At 33.3% G+C, this 21,719-nt stretch overlaps 1 protein-coding gene across 1 annotated transcript in view; it reads right to left on the bottom strand.

Annotated features, from left to right (window-relative positions):
• The window catches only part of COL19A1 (collagen type XIX alpha 1 chain), a 334,697-nt gene that overhangs the window by 155,476 nt on the left and 157,502 nt on the right, over positions 1–21,719 (bottom strand). Inside the window, exon 15 of the mRNA XM_081293835.1 lies at positions 21,430–21,465. Coding sequence (XP_081149961.1) covers positions 21,430–21,465 — 36 coding nt within the window. The remainder of the gene's footprint in view (positions 1–21,429; positions 21,466–21,719) is intronic.

Genomic DNA, 21,719 nt, shown 5'->3' with positions numbered 1-21,719 from the left:
AAAAAACAAACAAACAAATAAATTGGTATTAAAATAGTCACACCATGTAATAAGAGAAGAAAAATGCCCTATTCTCTAATAAAGAAATAATGAAAATGTACTAAAAGCATACATTGAAGTACTGTTCTCATTTTAACTTCTTTCTACTGACCTACCTCCTATTTTTCAGGGTCTTCCATTTTGCATGGGAAGGATTAAGTTTGTAATAGTTTAAGTGTAAAGTTATGAAAGGATCAATATTTGACTTTCAGTATCAAAGGAAGGATTGCTGAGTCCACACAAGACAGTGATCTGGAAGCCAGCTCTATGAAGAGAAGAGTGGTTCTATATATCGAGTGCTTAATTGTTCCATATCAGCAGATATCCTAATTGCCATGTTTCAGGAGGCATGAAGGAAGGGAGAAGTCTAGGGATAGTTCTGCCCCAAATGAAAGGGGATGCAGGGAATGTCCTTTCCTGAAGGCATGAACAGTTCTCAAGGAAGCATGGGAAATAGCCAGACACCATTATTCTTGCTTTCCCACTTCTTAGGAAACTAAGAGGAATCCTAAAGGCTACTATTAGACTTCTCAGCAGCAACTCTGATGTCAGAGGACAACAGAGTGGAAACTTTGATTCTAAAGGAAACACTCTTCTGCCTGGAATTCTATACCATGACAAATTATCAATCAAGTGTGAGGGGAGAATAAAAATAGCCTAAGATATATTAAATATAAGAAAATTTGTGGTCTGGTTTTGTGATGCTCCTGTATCACTTTTCTCACTAAAGATTGCTTTAGCTATTCTGGGCCTCTTATGTTTTCTAAATGAATTTCATGATTGCCTTTTCTATTTCTATGAAGAATGTCATTGGGATTTTAATAGGAATTGCATTAAATCTGTAAAACACTTTTGGTAGTGTAGTCATTTTGACAATATTAATTCTGCCTATCCAAGACATGGGCGATCTTTCCATCTTCAAAGGTTTTCTTCAATTTCTTTCTTTAGAGTTCTGTGGTTTTCATTGTAGAGGTCTTTCACAGCTTTTGTTAGATTGATTCCCCAATTTATGTTTTTTGAGGTGATTGTTAATGGGATAGTTTTCTTGATTTCTCTTTCAGCTGATTCGTCACCAGTGTATAGGAATGCAACTGATTTAATTTTATATATTGCTACTTTGTTGAATTCATTATGAGTTCTAGAAGCTTTCTAGTGGATTTTGGGGTCTTCTAAATATGGAATGATGTCATTGGCTAATAGGCATATATGAATTCTTCTTTTCCTATTCATATCCCTTTAATTTCTTTCTTTTGTCTAATTGCTGGAGTTTCAAACACTATGTTAAATGGGACTGGTGAATGAAGGCATCCCTGTCTTATTCCAGTTTTTAGAGGAAATGCTCTCAATTTTTCTCTGTTTAGAAAGATGTTGGCCTTGAGTTTAGCATAGGTAGCTTTTATAATGTTGAGGTATGTTCCTACTATCCATAGTTTTTCTAGTGTTTTGAGCATGAATGGATGCTGAATTTCGTCAAATGGTTTTTCTGCATCTATTAAGATAATCATGTGATTCTTGTCTTTGAGACTATTTATGTGGTGAATTACATTTATTGATTTCCCCATGTTGGACCAACACTGCATCCCTGGAATAGAAGACACACAGACACACCCACATAAATACAATGATCTCATCCTAGACAAAAGAACCATAAGCATACATTGCAGAAAATATAGCCTCCTCAACAAATGGTGCTGGGAAAATTGGAAATCCACAGGTAATAGAATGAAATTGAATGCCTATCCCTCATCCAGCACAGAAGTCAACTCGTAAGTGGATTAAAGACCTAGGCATTCGACCAGAGGCCCTGAGCCTATTAGAAGAAAAAGTAGGCTCACCTCTCTGTCATGTTGGCTTAGGAACTAACTTCCTCAATAAGAATTCTAAAGTGCAAGAGGTAAAATAAAAAATCAATAAATGGGATGGTATCAAACTAAAAAGCTTCTTCACAGCAAAGGAAATATTTAAGAATGTGAACAGAGATCCCTCAGAATGGAAGAAAAACTTTACGATCTATGCCTTGGATAAGGCATTGATTTCCAGGATATACAGGGTATACAAAGAACTTGAAATACTTAAGATCAGAAAAATAAATAGCCCAATCAATAACTGGGCAAAGGAACTAAACAGGCACTTCACAGAAGAAATACAAATGGTCAAAAATATGAAAAAATATTCAACATCTTTAGCAATTACAGAAATGAAAATTAGAACTGCACTGAGATTCCAATTCACTCCAGTCATAATGGCAATTGTAAAAATTATAAAGAATACAAGAAACAATAAATGTTGGCAAGGATGCAGAGAGAAAGGTATTCTCATATATTATTGGTGGGACTCCAAATTGGTGCAACCACTATGAAAAGCAGCATATAGATTTTTTAGAAAACTTGGAATGAAACCTCCTTTTAACCCAGTTACCTCACTCCTCTATCTTTATCCTTTGGATAAAGGACTTAAAAACAGCATACTACTGTGATTAGCCACATCCATGTTTATAGCAGCTTAACTCACAACAGGTAAGCTATGGAAACAACCTCGGTGTTCTTCAATAGATGAATGGATAAAGAAAATGTGGCATATATACACAATGGAATATTACTCAGCCATAAAGAGGAATGAAATAATGGCATTTGCCAGTAAATGGATGGAACTGAAGAATTTTAGGCTAACTGAAATAAGCCAATTCCAAAAAACCAAAGGCTGAATGTTCTTTCTGATATGTGAATGCCGATCCAAAACAAGGGAGGGTTGGGAGGGGAATAATAAAAAGCCACTGGATTAGACAAAGGAAAGGGATCGGGAATAGGAAAGACAATAGAACTAATCGGACATAACTTTCCTAGCCTTGTATTTGAATATATGATTAGAATAACTCCCCAACATGTATAAACACAAAAGTGGGATACATTCTATGGTCATGTATAACTAAAAAGAACAATTAAAAAAAGGAAAAAAAAGAAAATTTACTTTTACATTATTTTCATAATTTGCTGGATGTATGTTCACATAAATGAAGGAATAAAACCAAGAAAAGGAGATGACAGGAAAAGCAGCAGCAGTGGAATCAATTGGGAGAAAAATAAAGAGAGTCACAGAATGAAACATCTACCATTGGACTATAAAGCTACTGAGGATACAGTAATAGGTCGGAATGGTGCTCCCATCAAACAAGTGACAATGAGAAAAGCTGGGGGGTGGGGTGGGGAAAGGTAATCACAGGGAAAACAGACAATCATATACTCTGGAAAACAAAACGAGAATTAACAACAACCACAACAAAAACGAAGTATTCAGAAAGGAAAAGTATACATTGGCTCTGCAAATAACATTCATAGTCATAAAAATGTAGACATTTTAAATTTCTAAGACAAAAATAGTACTATAACTCTACTAACCACCCAACTGCAGCTGGGCATCAAGGCTGTTTCTTTCACTACTATGAACAATGCTGAAGGCATAGCCTGGGATGTGCATAATTTCTCACTCACAATTTGAGTGAGACTTTCTATTGCTACATTTTCTGGTTCTCAGCAAATTTGAAATTTTGCTACAATGTCAAATTGCTCTCCATAGAAATTGTAGCCAGACACATTTTACCCTGAATATTTGTGTTTCTCCACAATTTTTTTTGTCAACATAGTATATTATCAAGTTTTTTGACCATTTACAGTCTTTTAAGTGAAAACAGAGGGGTTTTGGTTTACATTTATCTTACATCAAATGAATTTAGATTTCTTTTATATGTTCAAGAGTTTCTTTTTCATTCATTTTTTATAAACTCTTTTTCACATTCTTGTCCAGTTTTTCTTTTAAACTGGGTTATTTGTCTTTTTATTTATTTATTTATTTTTTATTGATTCTTTAAAGCATTACATAGCTCATGATATATCATCTTTCATACATTTGACTCAAATTGTGTTTTGAACTCCCATTTTCACCCCAAATACAGATTGCAGAATCACATCTGTTACATATTCACATTTTTACTTAATGCCATATTAGTGACTGTTGTATTTGTCTTTTTAATAAGAATTTATTATGATATATGTAGTAAATATTTTTTTCCAATTGCCCATTTGATTTAATGCCTTTAAAAAAACATAGTTTTTTTGTTTCTACTGTCAAATATACTAGCTGTTTTCATTTATGCCTTTTTTATATTTAAAAAGTTTTTGTTTGTCAATCATTTTTAAAATTCCAGTATTTTCTAGAGGAATTGTCTTATTATTTACTTTTTACCCTTAAAATCTTGGTCCATCCAGTATTTTTACTGGCATAGTTGTCACGAGGGATCCAATTCTGTTTTTCCAAATGCTACACAGCTTTCCCTAATCCATTTATTATAATGATATTTTTATTATGAGCCTTTTACAGTAGAATGCTTGGTTTTAACTTCACAAATGTATTGATTAGAAAAGTATAACATACTAAAGGCAAATAAGCTGATTTTTAAAAGTTACTTATTGCATGCATATTCAACTTTAGCACTTAAAATAGTTGAAAACTGCCTTAATTTTCATATCTGGCAACTTATCCTAGAGCACACAGAAAACAATTTGCCATTAGCATTAATAGAAGCTATTCCTATATTGCAATAATTTGCTACTAATTTGGATAACAGAGACTGGCTATTATTATCATGTATAGTATACTTATAATCACTGCTTTATCATTAGACTCAATTTGTACTTATTGGTGACAGAATCAAGAAGATGGACTCTACAGATTTAATAAACCTTGTTAATGCTGCATATCATTTCAGAAAAATGCCTGGGTAGCTTCTTAAATATCGAATAGCTAATTCTTTAAACAAGATATCAGTCAGAATTTTCTATGAATAAAGAATGAATTATATGGTAAATTTTGGTAATTTGTGCACTTACTAATGAAAAAACTTATTGCATTACTTACCGGCTTTTTGTGATGTTAAGTGGGAAAACATGTCCCAGCAGTTTTGATGCTAACAGAAAGACTGATCCTTGGAAATGTTACTGAGACTTAATTAAATACATCTGAGAGCTAATTTCATTTCTGTGAAAATTATATTGCAGCTCAATGGACAAATCAGTCTATATACAAATATTTCTTTAAATATAACCTCTAAGAAACAGAGTTTAACTATCAATCTAGATAATTACATCATTTTGCAGACTGAATAAGTTAAGGCTGTGTCAGCATAACTCAAATTCAGTGAAAATTACATTCATGAGATTGATCATGACATGTCACATAGACCCCAGGATGTTCTAGTGTCCCTTTTCCACTTATTAGATTAGTTTCATGGATTGGAGGTACTCTAAAAACAGACCATGAAGCTTTCAAAGACAAGAATAAACTACCTCGTTTTCAATTTTCCAATTAAACATTAGAATGTTGGCAAGTAAATTTTAATTAGTGTTTCCATAATATTTCAATGAAATAAAGCAATCAGAAAGTCACTTTTAAGCTTTGAAAAAAAGTAATTAGTGTATCTAATGAATCAATCAAAATAATTCTCAAATATAGTAAATTTGAATGAGTTATAACAAGCAAAAAATTAAAAAAAGGAAAAGGATAATACCAACAACATATAAAAATATTCTTGTATTTGCACAGAACTAAAAGGCAGAAGCCCTACTGCAAGATTTCATTATCATTTATCAGCATTTCAACAAGTCCTTTGATGACTTCCACACATTCACAGTAATAACTTATAAAGGAAATAAGAGAACTGACATTTATTGAATACCTGCTAGAGTCAGAACTTCACTAGTTACTCTACGTATATGATATTATTAACTTTTAGCAACTCTAAGAAATAGACTTGTTCTTTTTTTTACAGATGAGAAGATAAATCCCTAAGATAATGTTACAAATAAATGATGAAGTTGAGCTTCTGACTCAAATATCTCTGAATATGTTTGACTTCCTCTCCTAAAGAAATCTTTGGAGCTAAGGACATATTTGAATATGCTTCAACTTATCTTATGATAGGAATTCCAATCAATATTATCAGACTTAAGACATGGGGTGACACTTGATATTTTTGGAAGATATTAAGCTTACAAGAATATATTATATGGGGAAACTAAGAAGTGGACATGAAATTGAGTGACATTCTATAAAGAAGTGAAATAATTAATCAACATCATAGACTAGAGTGATACAAGACTAGCAAAACACCAGAAGAAGAGTCCTCAAGGATTAGAGCTGATTAGATGCTGAAAGGGTCAGCAGTACAATTAGCAGTAGTATGACCAACAAAAGAGCAACAATTTGCTAATTTCGGGGGATAGGGGGAGAACGAGTGCTGGTTATTGGCAACAATTCTCTATGAGTCTTTTGAATTTCTATTTGTCTTGTGAGGTGCTAAATCCTCTATGTCCTATCTTTCTACCCTTCAGGAGGAGGCTGAGCCAAAAGAAGTCTTAGAGAATTAAAATTTAATTCTGCTTCAGCCACCTGGATGTTTTTGTTGTCTTGATATGGTCCTAGATAAAGAAAAGATGACTTCTTGATTTGGAACACTGCTTGCTCAGCTCCCATGAGCCAAACTGGGGGGCAGAATGGGTCTCTGACAGTTTTATGAAATATACCCATATCCTTGTTGGTGTGCCTCCAGTCAAGGAGAAAGTTCAATAAAGAAACAGTGAGAAAATCATATGCTTTTCTAAGGTAGACCTAAGTAATTTATGGGATTCGTTCAGTTTGTGGAATCTGGGATTATGGAACACATGGTTGAGGTCAATACCACAGGTTGGCTCATCTATCTGCTTCTATCTGCTTGAAGTCCTATTAACAATTTAATTAAATGGCGTAGGAGACAAACTGAACAGTTTTGGTTCTAGTCTGTGCTGGTAACATTAATCCAAGAGATTAATTGGAGTGCATATTCAGGAAAACATGCCAGAAGCCAAGATGGTATAGAAATAAGAAATGAATATTGTTGGGGGACAACAGTTCTTTCCAAGGGTCTTTTCTGTTTCTGCATGTCTTGAGAAGGGGGTAGAAACTGCCCTTTTGTACTGGACTATTTGTGTTGTGTGTGTGTTGGGGGTGGTGGAGTGGTGCTAGGGATTGAACACAGGCCTCATGCATGGTACATGGGAGCCCTGCACTTCCAGTCCTGGACCATCTTTTTCAGGATATTTAGATAGTAAAGCAAAGGGTTTATTTGCTGTTTAAGATAGTAAAGACAATGTCTGCCTCTGGGCAAAGGATGCTTCCTGGTAGTCCATTATAAAAATATTTGGGTTCCCTAAGATTGGATTTATTTAGTTCTGATACAAACACACTATAGATGCAGCAACTGCTAGGGGGTGCTCCTGGAACTTGGGTCAAGGGAAAAAATAACAAACAAACAGTTGCACATTTCAGGATAGAAAATGAATTTCTTGACTTTATAACCCGGTGTTTCTTTAATCTTATCTCAAAATGTGACTTTATTAATTGTTTCAACAATATAAAGCTTCTGGTCAAGTCTATAGAATATTGAATAGAAGACAGGATTGTTTAATAAAGGATATTTTCAGTTGCCCACAAACAATATGACTTTCAAATTGATCCAACATGATTGGTAGTAAGTGATATCACAATAGTTACCTTTGAATACTGCCAGTTCGGGAAGAGGTACTAAATTAATTCTAAATTAATTAGCCTTGGTAGCTACAAAGAGGATCAACTACATTGATCCTCACTGTGACATTCAAGTCAGTGATTTTATTATTTTCTATGGATATTTCACTGAAGCATTTGATGATATTTTACTTTAATAATGTTTTTGTCAGTGAAAGATATTTGTTTCCAGTACTTATGAAGAAGAAATATTTATTGAGTACCTATACAGCATCAAATACTTTCAGTTTCTGTGGTTGCAGCTATAAATAAGATAGACAAGGCTCTTGTCCTCATGGAGGTTATACTGGTGGTAGAAAAGAGAATAATCTAGTATGCACCTCCATTTAATAGTATTCCTAAAATGGAAGAATTCTACCCATAAAGACAATGGTTTTACTAAAGTTCTCTTTAATTGTTTCTCTTGATCTTTGCATTCATTTCTATTGATATTTTTGCCATTCATGTTAGCACAATCGCAATATTAACAATAATAGATAACAGTGTTTACTAGAAGCTGATCATTGTTCTAAAATCTTTTTATTTATTTATTTATTTTTTTATTGGTTGTTCACAACATTACAAAGCTCTTGACATATCATATTTCATACATTAGATTGAAGTGGGTTATAAAATCTTTACATATGTAATTCATGAAATCATCATTAAAAGAACATGCATTAGGAAACATTGCCCTACTTTACAGATGATAAAACTAAGACAGAAAAGTCCAGTAATGGTCAGATTCAAACAAAGGCAGGCTGGATCCAGGGTAAGGATAATGTCTAAAATATGCTGCCTTCAGTTTCAGTTTATTAAAATCAGTGGAACACTTGATTGGAATGAATATAATTCTAATGCTTTTAAAGAGCAATTACTTTTGAATTTTACTTTATGGAACAATATAAGGATCAATCATAAAGATTTTTAAAATGTTTAAAGGATGAAATTGAATTAAACTAATGTTAATGTGTATATATGGCTTAAATAAATATGTACTTTAGTACATATAATTCTCAAACACTTTTGCCCAGTTCATGATTTTCTAATGTAATTTCAGATGTATTTTAATTTATTTTCCTAGATTGCTGAGTATTTCAAATAAAATAAAATCATTCTTTTATGAATCCCAAATTGCCAATGCATTTCACTTCTAGGAAAAGAAAGTTTACTGTCCAGGTTTAAAATGCATAATTTAGACATTCGATGAAAACAATTTGAAGTGTCTTTTGAAACAGAAGCAAACAATAAACAGAAAGGCAGAAGGAGCTATTCTGAAATCATTCATGTAATGAAAGATATATAAATCACCTCCATGTCAAATGAGCTGACTATAAGTTTTTCCAAAACATAAATCTTCTCTGAGGCTAAAACATAAATCTTTTTAAGGCCTTAAGCATCAACTTGACTGTATTTTTGCACAGAATAGATAAAAATAACTTTATGTTATAGAAACAGCTTCTATTTTAATCAACTAATTCACTCAGAAATTTTTTGCCAAGAAATAAAAAATAATTGATTTTTAAAAAGAATTTCAACTACCTTTTTTTCTACTAGCCCACAGTACCCTAAAAATCCCAATATTCAATTGGATCACTAGTTTCAGAAAGTTGAAAATAAATTAAATAATAATTATGCAACTTCTTAAGACTAATAGTATTGATTCAAATTTAGGCAACTCAGGAAAAACATGTAAATCTCAGATTTTGATAAATGAGAAATTTAAAGTAATTTCCCCATTAATCACTATGCTACATGACATATATTTATATGCACATATTAATAAGAATAATACTTATATGCTATAGAGCATATGCATTTATTCTAGTCAGAACAGAAAGAAGAATTATGCTCTTTGGGCATATAATAAGAATCTTTCTATTTTATTTACCTAAAATGAGATGGTTATAGTTTCTTATTAATCTTAGTAAGAAAGCATTATTTGGTAGTTGAGTCTATGACTTAAATGTATTGAAGCAAGTAACTATTTAAATTATAACATAAAATTCAAGTAAAAATTATTTCCTTTGAAATATCTGAGTGTTTGTGAATAACATCAACATAATTACATTTGTACAAACACTTGTAGACAATTTATATACTAATTGCAAGACATCAGTTTAAAAATTATCAACTTTAACCAACTGATTGCTTAAGCCAGATATGTTCCATGGAAGCAATAAACATAGCATTGTTTATTTTCTGTATTCCCAGTATCAGTGCAGAATCTAGCACGTAGAAAGCATTCAACTAAGGGAATTTGTAGAAGGGAGGGAGAATGGACAAGAAGGGACTATGTAACTCACTAAAAATTATTGTGTTTGCTCCTTGTATGTACCAAGTTAGAAAAAGAACTGTTCCAAGACATTCCCTATGTGAATACTGTGTGATCTTTTGAGCATTAGGACCATCTGTTAATTGAGTGTCATTTGATTTATAAATGACCAGCTGAGATTTTTCTCTCAGTTGCTTATGATATTTAAGGTAGTTTTCTTAGAACGAAAGCTATGCTCTTCTCTGTGCCTAATTTTCACTTAAGCTGGATTTATCTGGGCCCCAAGGAGCTGGCATTTAAGTATCATTTAGTAAGTATGTCTACAGCACTTCTGCTGCTGACTGACTTAACCTTTGGCTTCTGTGTAAACATTTGGTGCCATCTGGATGAGTATTTAATAACTTCCCAAAGAGACATGGCCAGAGCAACACAGTCATCTTCCTGGGAACTAAAATTAGTGGATGTATTACACAAAATAGCACTGTCCTACCTTCACCTGTCTTTCTTCTAACATGACACGCAAAGTCCAGAAGAGGAAAGAGGGAAGGAGGCAGGGTATTAGCCAACTGGCTCACTTCAGGCATTGTCCCTCTCTTGCTTCTGAAACTGCAGCCATGTATTTTAGTAAGAAATTACTGCCAAAACAGCAGTACACTGTTTGTTTGAAGGGAATTTTGGAATAGAAGGTAATAGGATATTGAGCATACACAATTTTAAGAAGCTATAAAGAAACTACAGAGAAAATACATTTATATAAAATGAAGATTTTTTTGAACAACAAATGAAAAATAACCTAAGAATTGGAGCTTATTATAATCTGCATAGTTAAATTTAATAATTTTATTTTATTTTATTTTTATTGGTTGTTCACAACATTACAAAGCTCTTGACATATCATATTTCATACATTAGATTGAAGTGGGTTATGAACTCCCAATTTTACCGCAAATGCAGATTGCAGAATCACGGCAGTTACACATCCACAATTTGCATAATGCCCTATTAGTAATTATTGTATTCTGCTACCTTTCCTATCCCCTACTATCCCCCCTCCCCTTCCCTCCCATCTTCTCTCTCTACCCCATCTACTGTAATTCATTTCTCTCCTTGTTTATTTTCCCATTCCCCTCACAACCTCTTATATGTAATTTTGTATAGCAATGAGGGTCTCCCTTCATTTCCATGCAATTTCCCTTTTCTCTCCCTTTCCCTCCCATCTCATGTCTCTGTTTAATGTTAATCTTTTCTTCCTGCTCTTCTTCCCTGCTCTGTTCATAGTTGCTCTCATTATATCAAAGAAGACATTTGGCACTTGTTTTTTAGGGATTGGCTAGCTTCACTAAGCATAATCTGCTCTAGTGCTGTCCATTTCCCTGCAAATTCTATGATTTTGTCATTTTTTATTGCTGCATAGTACTCCATTGTGTATAGATGCCACATTTTTTTTATCCATTCATCTACTGAGGGGCATCTGGGTTGGTTCCACAGTCTAGCAATTGTGAATTGTGCTGCTATGAACATCGATGTGGCAGTATCCCTGTAGCATGCTCTTTTAAGGTCTTCAGGGAATAGTCCAAGAAGGGCAATAGCAGGGTCAAATGGTGGTTCCATTCCCATCTTTCCCAGGAATCTCCAAACTGCTTTCCAAATTGGCCGCACCAATTTGCAGTCCCACCAGCAATGTACAAGTGTACCCTTTTCTCCACAACCTCTCCAGCACTTGTTGTTGTTTGACTTCATAGTGGCTGCCAATCTTACTGGAGTGAAATGGTATCTTAGGGTGGTTTTGATTTGCATTTCTCTGACTGCTAGAGATGGTGAGCATTTTTTCATGTACTTATTGATTGATTGTATATCCTCCTCTGAGAGGTGTCTGTTCAGGTCCTTTGCCCATTTGTTGATTGGGTTATTTGTTATCTTATTGTCTAATTTTTTGAGTTCTTTGTATACTCTGGATATTAGGGCTCTATCTGAAGTGTGAGGAGTAAAGATTTGTTCCCAGGATGTAGGCTCCCTGTTTACATCTCTTATTGTTTCTCTTGCTGAGAAAAAACTTTTAAGTTTAATTAAGTCCCATTTGTTGATTCTTGTTATTAACTCTTGTGCTATGGGTGTCCTATTAAGGAATTTGGAGCCCGACCCCACAATATGTAGATTGGAGCCAACTTTTTCTTCTATCAGACGCAGAGTCTCTGATTTGATATCAAGCTCCTTGATTCATTTTGAGTTAACTTTTGTGCATGGCGAGAGAAAGGGATTCAGTTATATTTTGTTGCATATGGATTTCCAGTTTTCCCAGCACCATTTGTTGAAGATGCTATCCTTCCTCCATTGCATGCTTTTAGCCCCTTTATCAAATATAAGATAGTTGTAACTTTGTGGATTAGTCTCTGTGTCCTCTATTCTATACCATTGGACAACCCGCCTGTTTTGGTACCAGTACCATGCTGTTTTTGTCACTATTGCTCTGTAATATAGTTTGAAATCTGGTATTGCTATACCGCCTGATTCACACCTCCTGCTTAGAATTGCTTTTGCTATTCTGGGTCTTTTATTTACACAACATATCGGAATCTATGGGACACAATGAAAGCAGTTTTAAGAGGGAAATTCATCGCCTGGAGGTCATTCCTCAAAAAAAGGAAAAAAACAAACAAATAAATGAGCTCACACTTCATCTCAAAGCCCTAGAAAAGGAAGAGCAAAACAACAGCAAATGTAGCAGAAGGCAAGAAATAATTAAAATCAGAGCGGAAATCAACGAAATGGAAACAAAAGAAACTATTGAAAAAATTAACAAAACTAAAAGTTGGTTCTTCAAAAAAAAATAAATAAGATTGACAGACCCTCAGCCATGCTAACAAAGAGAAGAAGAGAGAGAACTCAAATTACTAACATACGGGATGAAAAAGGCAATATCACAACAGATGCTACAGAAATACAGAAGACAATTAGAAATTATTTTGAAAACCTATATTCCAATAAAATAGAAGATAGTGAAGACATCGATAAATTTCTTAAGTCATATGATTTGCCCAGACTGAGTCAGGAGGATACACACAATCTGAACAGACCAATATCAATGGATGAAATAGAAGAAGCAATCAAAAGACTACCAACCAAGAAAAGCCCAGGACCGGATGGGTATACAGTGGAGTTTTACAAAACCTTTAAAGAAGAATTAATACCAATACTTTTCAAGTTATTTCAGGAAATAGAAAAAGAGGGAGCTCTTCCAAATTCATTTTATGAGGCCAACATCACCCTGATTCCGAAACCAGACAAAGACACCTCAAAGAAAGAAAACTACAGACCAATATCTCTAATGAACCTAGATGCAAAAATCCTCAATAAAATTCTGGCGAATCGAATACAAAAACACATCAAAAAAATTGTGAACCATGATCAAGTAGGATTCATCCCTGGGATGCAAGGATGGTTCAATATACAGAAATCAATAAATGTTATTCACCACATCAATAGACTTAAAGATAAGAACCATATGATATCTCGATAGATGCAGAGAAAGCATTCGACAAAGAACAGCATCCCTTTATGTTCAAAACATTAGAAAAACTAGGGATAACAGGAACTTACCTTGACATTGTAAAAGCTATCTATGCTAAGCCTCAGGCTAGCATCATTCTGAATGGAGAAAAATTGAAGGCATTCCCTCTAAAATCTGGAACAAGACAGGGATGCCCTCTCTCACCACTTCTATTTAATTTAGTCCTTGAAATACTAGCCAGAGCAATTAGACAGACAAAAGAAATTAAAGGCATAAAAATAGGAAAAGAAGAAGTTAAATTATCACTATTTGCGGAAGACATGATTCTATACCTAGAAGACCCAAAAGGGTCTACAAAGAAACTACTAGAACTAATAAATGAATTCAGCAAAGTGGCAGGATATAAAATCAACACGCATAAATCAAAGGCATTTCTGTATATCAGCGACAAAACTTCTGAAATGGAAATGAGGAAAAACACTCCATTCACAATATCCTCAAAAAAAATAAAATACTTGGGAATCAACCTAATAAAAGAGGTGAAAGATTTATACAATGAAAACTACAGAACCCTAAAGAGAGAAGTAGAAGAAAATCTTAGAAGATGGAAAAATATACCCTGTTCATGGATAGGCAGAACTAACATTATCAAAATGGTTATATTACCAAAAGTTCTCCATAGGTTTAATGCAATGCCAATCAAAATCCCAATGGCATTTCTTGTAGAAATAGATAAAGCAATCATGAAATTCATATGGAAAAATAAATTTAAGAATTTATATCTGATATTTCAATGTAGGAAAATTTAAGTTAGAATACCATAAAACATTGCTCATTGATAAAGAACTTCTAGGTCAAAATCTTCATTATCTGAATCCACTTTTAATTTAAATTTTCATTATTATCTTAGATAAATTACATTTTGATCAAGAAAATTTGGAAGCTTATGATAAAGGTTTTTCTTATTCAGAGATGGCTTTAGCTCACATAAATCTAGTAAATTATAAATATCAGCAGAAGAGATACTTTAAATTTATCAGTAATACACTGGTTAAGTGTCATCTTGAAATTAATTACTCAGTTATTCCACAATCAGAATATAATAAGGAAAACACTGATTCTAAATATGGTTTTATTAGCATATTATTTGAAATAATTTTAAAAGGAAATTTTTATTTTTTTAAACCTTTATTTTGCTTATTTATTTTTATGTGGTGCTGAGGCTTGAACCCAGCGCCTTGCGCATACTAGGCAAGCGCTCTACTGCTAAGCCACAACCCCAGCCCCAGTAAATCTTTATTTTTTAATAAGCTATTTAAGAGTGGTCTTTCTAATCTGTCACTATTGTGGCTGAAGACATGACAATGATATTAGAAGGAGGACCATTCTTGGAATGGTGGTGTTGTGATTTGGATATTAGGTAATCTCCAAAAGCTCAAGTGTGAGACAATGTTAGAATATTCAGAGATGAAATGATTGGATTATGAGTCTTAATCAGTGGATAAGTCCACTGATATGGATTAACTGGACAGTAACCATAGGCAGGTAGGGTGTAACTTCAAGAAGCAGGTCACTGGGGGAGTGCCTTTGAGGTTTATATTTTGTTCTAGGTGAGCAGAGCTCTCTCTCTGCTTCCTGATTGCTGTGTCCTGAACTGCCTTTCTTTACCATGCCCTTCTGCTATGATGTTCTGCCTCATATTAGGCCAAGAGCTATGAAACTGGCCAGTCATCGACTGAATCTCTGAAACTGTGAGCCAAATAAATTTTTGCTCCTTTAAGTTCTTATCAGGTCTTCTGGTCACAGCAATGCCAAGGCTGACTAACACAGATAGCAACCAAAGAACTTGTAAAAAAGTATAATTAATGATTATAATACAAAACTCACAAAATGGATTGAATGGTTGAATGAAAATGAGAAAAATATGAGTGAACCTCACAGTAGTTCACAAGAAACGATCTATTTCTAAGAAGAGAAGATTAAATGGAAAAAATAAACAGAGTTTTATGGAGAAGTGCAGCATTATTAACAAAATCTAACATATGTGTAACTGGCATCCCAGAAGAAAAAGGAGATTATGGAACAGAAAATATATCTGATGAAATAAAGAATAAATATTCCCCAAATATGTGAAAGTTATAAATTTGCAAACTTGAGAAATTTAAAGGCAAGCACACCTAGATGCATCATAATCAAATACCTATGAAACAATGAGAAAAAGAAGAATATTGAAAGCAGCCTAAGAAAAATGGGGCATTGCACATAGGAGACAATTTGTGAATGAACTGTTGACTTCTCATCAGAAATAATGAAGGCTCGAAGAGAATACTATGAAATACTCAGAGGAAAGCAAGAAAGAGAGAGAGGGAGGGAAGGGAATAAAAGGAATGGGAAAGAGAAGAAAAAGAAACTGTTAAACCACAATTCCATATCCTTCATGAATCTGGTAAAATATTCATCATTAACAAGTAGAGCTTATTCTAGGACAGCAAGGATGGTTCACTCTCAGAAGATATATAAAGCAATTTATAGCAGTCAGGTATTCAAGATGAAGAACATATAATGATTTTAATAGATGCAGATAAAGCTACAAAATATCTAGTCCAGGTAAAACTTTGGGCACACCAGAAACAGAAGGAACATTTCTTTAATCAAATAATAATAAAAAAACCCAATGAACAAAATAAAGCAAATCCATGCTTAATATAAAACTTTAGAGCATTCATATGGAGAAAGTCCAATACTTCTTTACTCACGTTTCTCTAAACCACCCCCAGAGTAGATAAACAAAAGGACAATCATATTTAATGTGAAACTTCAGAGCCTCCATATCAAGGCCAAGGAAAAGACTGGGTAATAAATAAGAATGGGTATCTTGTAAAGAAGAAATAAATGTTCACAATTTGAGGATAGTGAGGTTATCCAAAGTAAATACGAGGCTATATAGACAAACCATTAGAACTATTTCTATATTTTTAGTTAGGTTGTAAATAAAAGCCAACATGCAAACAAAAATATTATGAGAAAGGGATGTATCTTTCTGCTGTTTGGAAAAATCAACTGTCCCAGAATAATTTTTGGAGGACTCTGCTCAATCCTCCACTAATTTGTAAAGTTTCCTTTTTTTCATATTTTGAGGGCCCATGTGTGCTTATGATTCTGGGCTCTGTGGATATTAAAATCCAAAATGTCTAAGAATGTTAAATATTGTGGAGATGTGATTTCTGTGAGAATTCTCTTAAACTGTTAAAAGTTCTGATAATTAGCATAGCCACTTTGGAGAGAGTAATCAGGTAGCATTTTGCTAAACTGGAAAAGGATATCCTTTCTTGCCCAAATGACTTCATTTGTTTATAACTTAGGAAAAAAACCCTCATTCATGTGCATGATAGGCAAGCACAAATATATTTATTGTACATTGTTAGCAAAAGAAAAAAATGGAAGAAACCCAAATGTTTACCAATATAAAAATGCCTAGTGGTATGGTTCTATGTTGGAAGACTATAGACCAGTTAAAAAGAATGAGCCTCATCTACAGCATCATGGATAAAACTCAAAAACAGTATGATAAGGAAAAACAATGCAAACATTTATTTACAAAAGAATACCACTGTTTAAAGGAAAATGCAGAGTATACATCTTACTTTAGCTGCATAGATCTTGAGGTAAATGTGTAGTAACACTAACATCATAACCAATATTGTAGCTCTTTCAGGATGAAAATAAAGAACAAGCATTTAATAATATTTTTGTTTGTTAAAAAATGTGAAGTAAATACTGCAGGTCGCTAACCACAGTTTATTTTAGATAGCCAATACATAGTGGATATTGTACATTACATAATCTCTAAGTAGTTTTTAATTTGAATTTTATACTCTGAGCTAGACATACTACCCTGATGGCATGCCCCAGCATGCTTTTATCCCCTGCTACCCTGCATCACACGCTCACATACCACCCACCTATGGCAGGACCTTAATTTTTTTTAATATCTTTTTTTAAAATTTGTTTTTATATGGTGCTGAGGATCAAACCCAGTACCTCACACATGTGGGGCAAATGTTCTACCACTGAGCCACAACCCCAGCCCAAGATCTTCATTTCTAAAGATCAGTTTCCAGATAAAAGGAAGTTGAGTTTAAAAAAGTTAATTTTTTAAATAATTTGACACTTTGTTCATATTTATTATTTTTAACCTTGATTTTAAATAATATTTGCTGTAGAAGTTAAAAATTTTAGTTTTAGCATTAGTCAGGCATTTGAATATTGGGTATGCCACTTACCATCTCTGTAACCTTGGGCAAGGCTTATAGATTCTCTGGTCCTATGTTCACTTACATGGGATGTGGTAATAATCATTTTATGCTTCACAGGGTTGCTTAAGGAATTGTTTAGATAACACATAGGGAACACTTAATAAATGTTTGCTATTAATAGGACTAGGGGTGTTACTCAGTAGTGGAGAGCATGCCTAGCATGCACAAGGCTCTAGGTTCAATGACCAGCACACACACACACACACACACACACACACACAATGTACCATTTGTTGTTATTATTAGTAGAATTATTATTACTATGGCTATTACTACTACCACTTAGAATTAAACAAAACATGTTTTGTTAATTTAAAATGGGTATCAGTTTGATATATAAAAATCATAAGGAAAGGATGATCAGTTAATTAACTTACATCAGGTAGGAAAATTTTATATTTACTTCTTTAGAACTTCAAAATGACACTTATTGTAAGTGTCTGTAGTAGCATACTATGTTTATACAATAGTTAATTTAGTACCAAACTAATTAGTAAATTTGGCATCTTCCAAAAAGGGGTTGAAAAGAAATCAAAGTGATTTGATTAAATTTTGTATTTTCAACCAGCTGTGTTTGCTGAAAATATGACTAGCAAGAAATACATAGAAGTGTATTTTGGGTGGCAAGCATAGCTTTGTTTGTTTTTTCCTACAAGCTGAAAAGAGTTTCATTTCTTCTTGCCATATCTCTAGAGGACATTTTATAAAAGAAAAAAAGTATTTAGGGAAGAATCTTAGACATTGTTTTATAAACTACTTTCCAGATATTCTGCTTACAGATTCACAAGGTTGTTCTTGAGCCTATTCCTTAATGTTTTGTTGTTAGAATAATCTGGAAAGACCATAAAGTAAAGAAGATAACTAGGAAGATGGAGAACCCCTGATCTACGAAACAAGGCAGTATGACTCAAAGTCTTATCTAAGAACCAGCATCAGCTGCATTCCCTAGAAACTTGCTAAAAATATAGAATTTCAAGTCTCACCCCAGATTTACAGAATATTCATTTGAACAAGACTACTGAGTGGCTCCTATGTGCATTAAGTATTTTTTAATTTTTTTTTACAGTTGCAAGTGGGCACAATATCTTTGTTTCATTTATTTATTTTTATGTGGTGCTGAGGATCAAACCCAGTGCCTCACACGTGCTTGGCAAGTGCTCTCCTACTTAGCTACACTCCAGCCCCAGGGTTTTTTTTATTGGTTGTTCAAAACATTACAAAGCTCTTGACATCATATTTCATACATTTGATTCAAGTGGGTTATGAACTCCCATTTTACCCCGTATACAGATTGCAGAATAACATCGGTTACACATCCACGTCCAGCCCCAAGTTTTAAGAAGTATTAAGGCAGCTGAGCCTGCTGACGTGTGGATGGCTGAGTTAAGGCTGTAGTTAAAGGCATATTCCTAGCCCCAATCCCCTCTACTTAACCAAGCAGGCTTCAATCTTAAATTGGTTTTCTTGGGATGCCTCCCTAATGGAAAGAAAGTAATAAAGAAATATTTCTTCATTACTATGTATTAAGTTAAATTTGAAAAGAAAATTAGACATCTCCAATGGTCTAAAAATTTTTTTCTAGGTAGATGAAAACTTATTCCATTATAGTTTCTACAAACCAGGGTTTTCAACTCCAGATGCAGTTTTAGATCTATCTGGGAAGATTTAAAACGTAGTGGTTCCCCATTTGATCTACTCAGTTAAAAGTTCTGGGGGTAGAGCCCCAATATTTGTGTATTTTAATGCTCTCCTGTGGATTTTGGTGTACAACAGTTTTGAGAATCACTATGGATTAACTCTAAGTTTACTGACTTCTACATATCACCATCTCATTAAATCCAAATTAAGTTCAGTCAGTCACTTTGGCTTTCTAAAAACAATTACTACTGACTTTAATTATATTAAGCTGTTTTATAAGGTCAACTAAATATTTAGTGCATGATATATCTTTACTAATTTCAGTTTATCCCTATTTTATGATAACAGTTAATTATCTATGTTAGTAAAGGAAGTAACGGTAAGGATGTACAATAATAATCCCCAAACAATATTAACATTTTACTTTATGAAGTAGAACACTAATTTCATAGTGTTTTTGCCTTGTCATATCTTTGACAAACATAAAAAATAGCTTGTATTCCCTAAGTGAATCCCAGCTGTAAGGTACAAAGAGATATCCATAAAGGTGTTCCTTGGCAGAAAGAAATCAGTTGTTATGAAAAACTCACTGAGTAGATAAAGTCCATTGAAATTTTCTGGGCAAGGAGCCAAAATTAAATTTCAGTTGAAATGGTACACAGATTGCATAGTGGTCTTCAAACATGAGTTGAAAATTACTAGGAAATCAAACAACTAAGTGAAATGTTTGGGCATGTAACTTAGCTGAAGAAAACAGGCATGTGTTTTGAATGAAATGAGCAGACTTACCTCTATGTCACTGCCAAATACATATTTTTAATTCCATAAAGTACAAAAAATTTGGAGTATTATGCAGGTAAAACTTCATGTAAAATAGGTTTTATTCATATCTTGAAAATAAAATCTTAAATTATAGAATACCCTTGTGAATTGAATTTAGTTGTTCCCAAGTAAGTCACAGATTATTGGAATAAGACATTATTAGCCTACTGTTCATAATGGAATTTTCAAGTACAAAGATAAAATACAAGTGTTATCCCAATCACCAAGCCTTTGAGTTACTGTGCTTTGCTGACAGGGAGAATCTGTCCAGACTAAAGAAAGACTTCTGTAAGCCTGTCCTTCTATGATCAGGAGAGGCCTTTGAATGCTGATGATTTAATGTTTAATTTATGTCATTAGGTAATATTGACATAAAATTCAAGAGACCTAAGGATACAAATGATCTTACAAAAATAAAAATATAAAACTCTTTTCTACCAAGCTTAGAATCTTTCTGAGACCAAATCTGAAAGTTAAATGAGACTGTACACTGGCCTCTGAAGAAAATTTATAATATTAAATTGTATCTAAATATAAAACCATTATATATTTATGATTAAATGCTTAATAAATGATGATGGTCATTTAATTGAGAACAATCCCATTATGTTCATATGATAAACACATCTGGTTTTTTGATCACCATTTTACCATTTGGAAACTTAGGAATAAATCAAGTAGGAAAATAACAATGGTAGTAGACAGGCATGGTGGACTATAACAATCATCTTAAATTGGTAGGGTTTGGGTAATTATAGTTTGCTTTGTTCCTTTATAGTTTTCAGACAAAGTAGAACTACTTTGCTTCCATTTACTTTTTTTTTATTTTATTGTTGGTTGTTCAAAACATTACATAGTTCTTAATATACCATATTTCACAGATTGATTCAAGTGGGTTATGAACTCCCTTACTTTTAATAAAATTTTTATTTAAAAAAGAATACTTAAACATTTAAGGGACACAATTATGAACTCTTTGAAGATAGAAAAATTGCTCAGGGTAGATACTGATTATAGGCTTTTATAGTAACTACTTGTATGACCTCAGGTTAAGTACTTCACTGTTAAGAGAATATACCCCATATTTAAAATGTGGAGGTTTGGCTAGATGTACTCTAATGTCATTCTCATTTTTTAACAAACTCTGTGATTCAAATTCTAGTTTAGCCATGATGTGGTATAAATAATAAGCAGAGTAATAGATTTCAATTTTAAATTTTGAATTCAAGAATACTTACAGTTAAGGCTGTTGGTCCTGGAGGCCCCATGTCTCCCTAAAATAGATGAAAGAAAGTTAAAATGATCAATAATCCCTCTTTTGCACATTATTTGTAAGTTTCTGAGTGGATAGAAGCAATACCTGTAGGTAAATATTGAAGGACAGAAAAACTGAATTTATCTTGATAAAAGTCTCTGCACGATGAAAAATTTATTATGTGTCCTTTAGTTCTCATGATATAAAAATTGCCTTATGCACCCACATGCTTTTTGCAGCAGCCGAGATTGTTTTGAAAAGCTAAAATAATCT

This window comes from Spermophilus citellus (genome assembly GCF_964194105.1).
Source record: "Spermophilus citellus genome assembly, chromosome: 5".
NCBI classification, from domain to species: domain Eukaryota; kingdom Metazoa; phylum Chordata; class Mammalia; order Rodentia; family Sciuridae; genus Spermophilus; species Spermophilus citellus.
The sequence above is the reverse complement of the archived record's forward strand: the minus strand, read 5'-3'. Positions and strand labels throughout refer to the sequence as shown.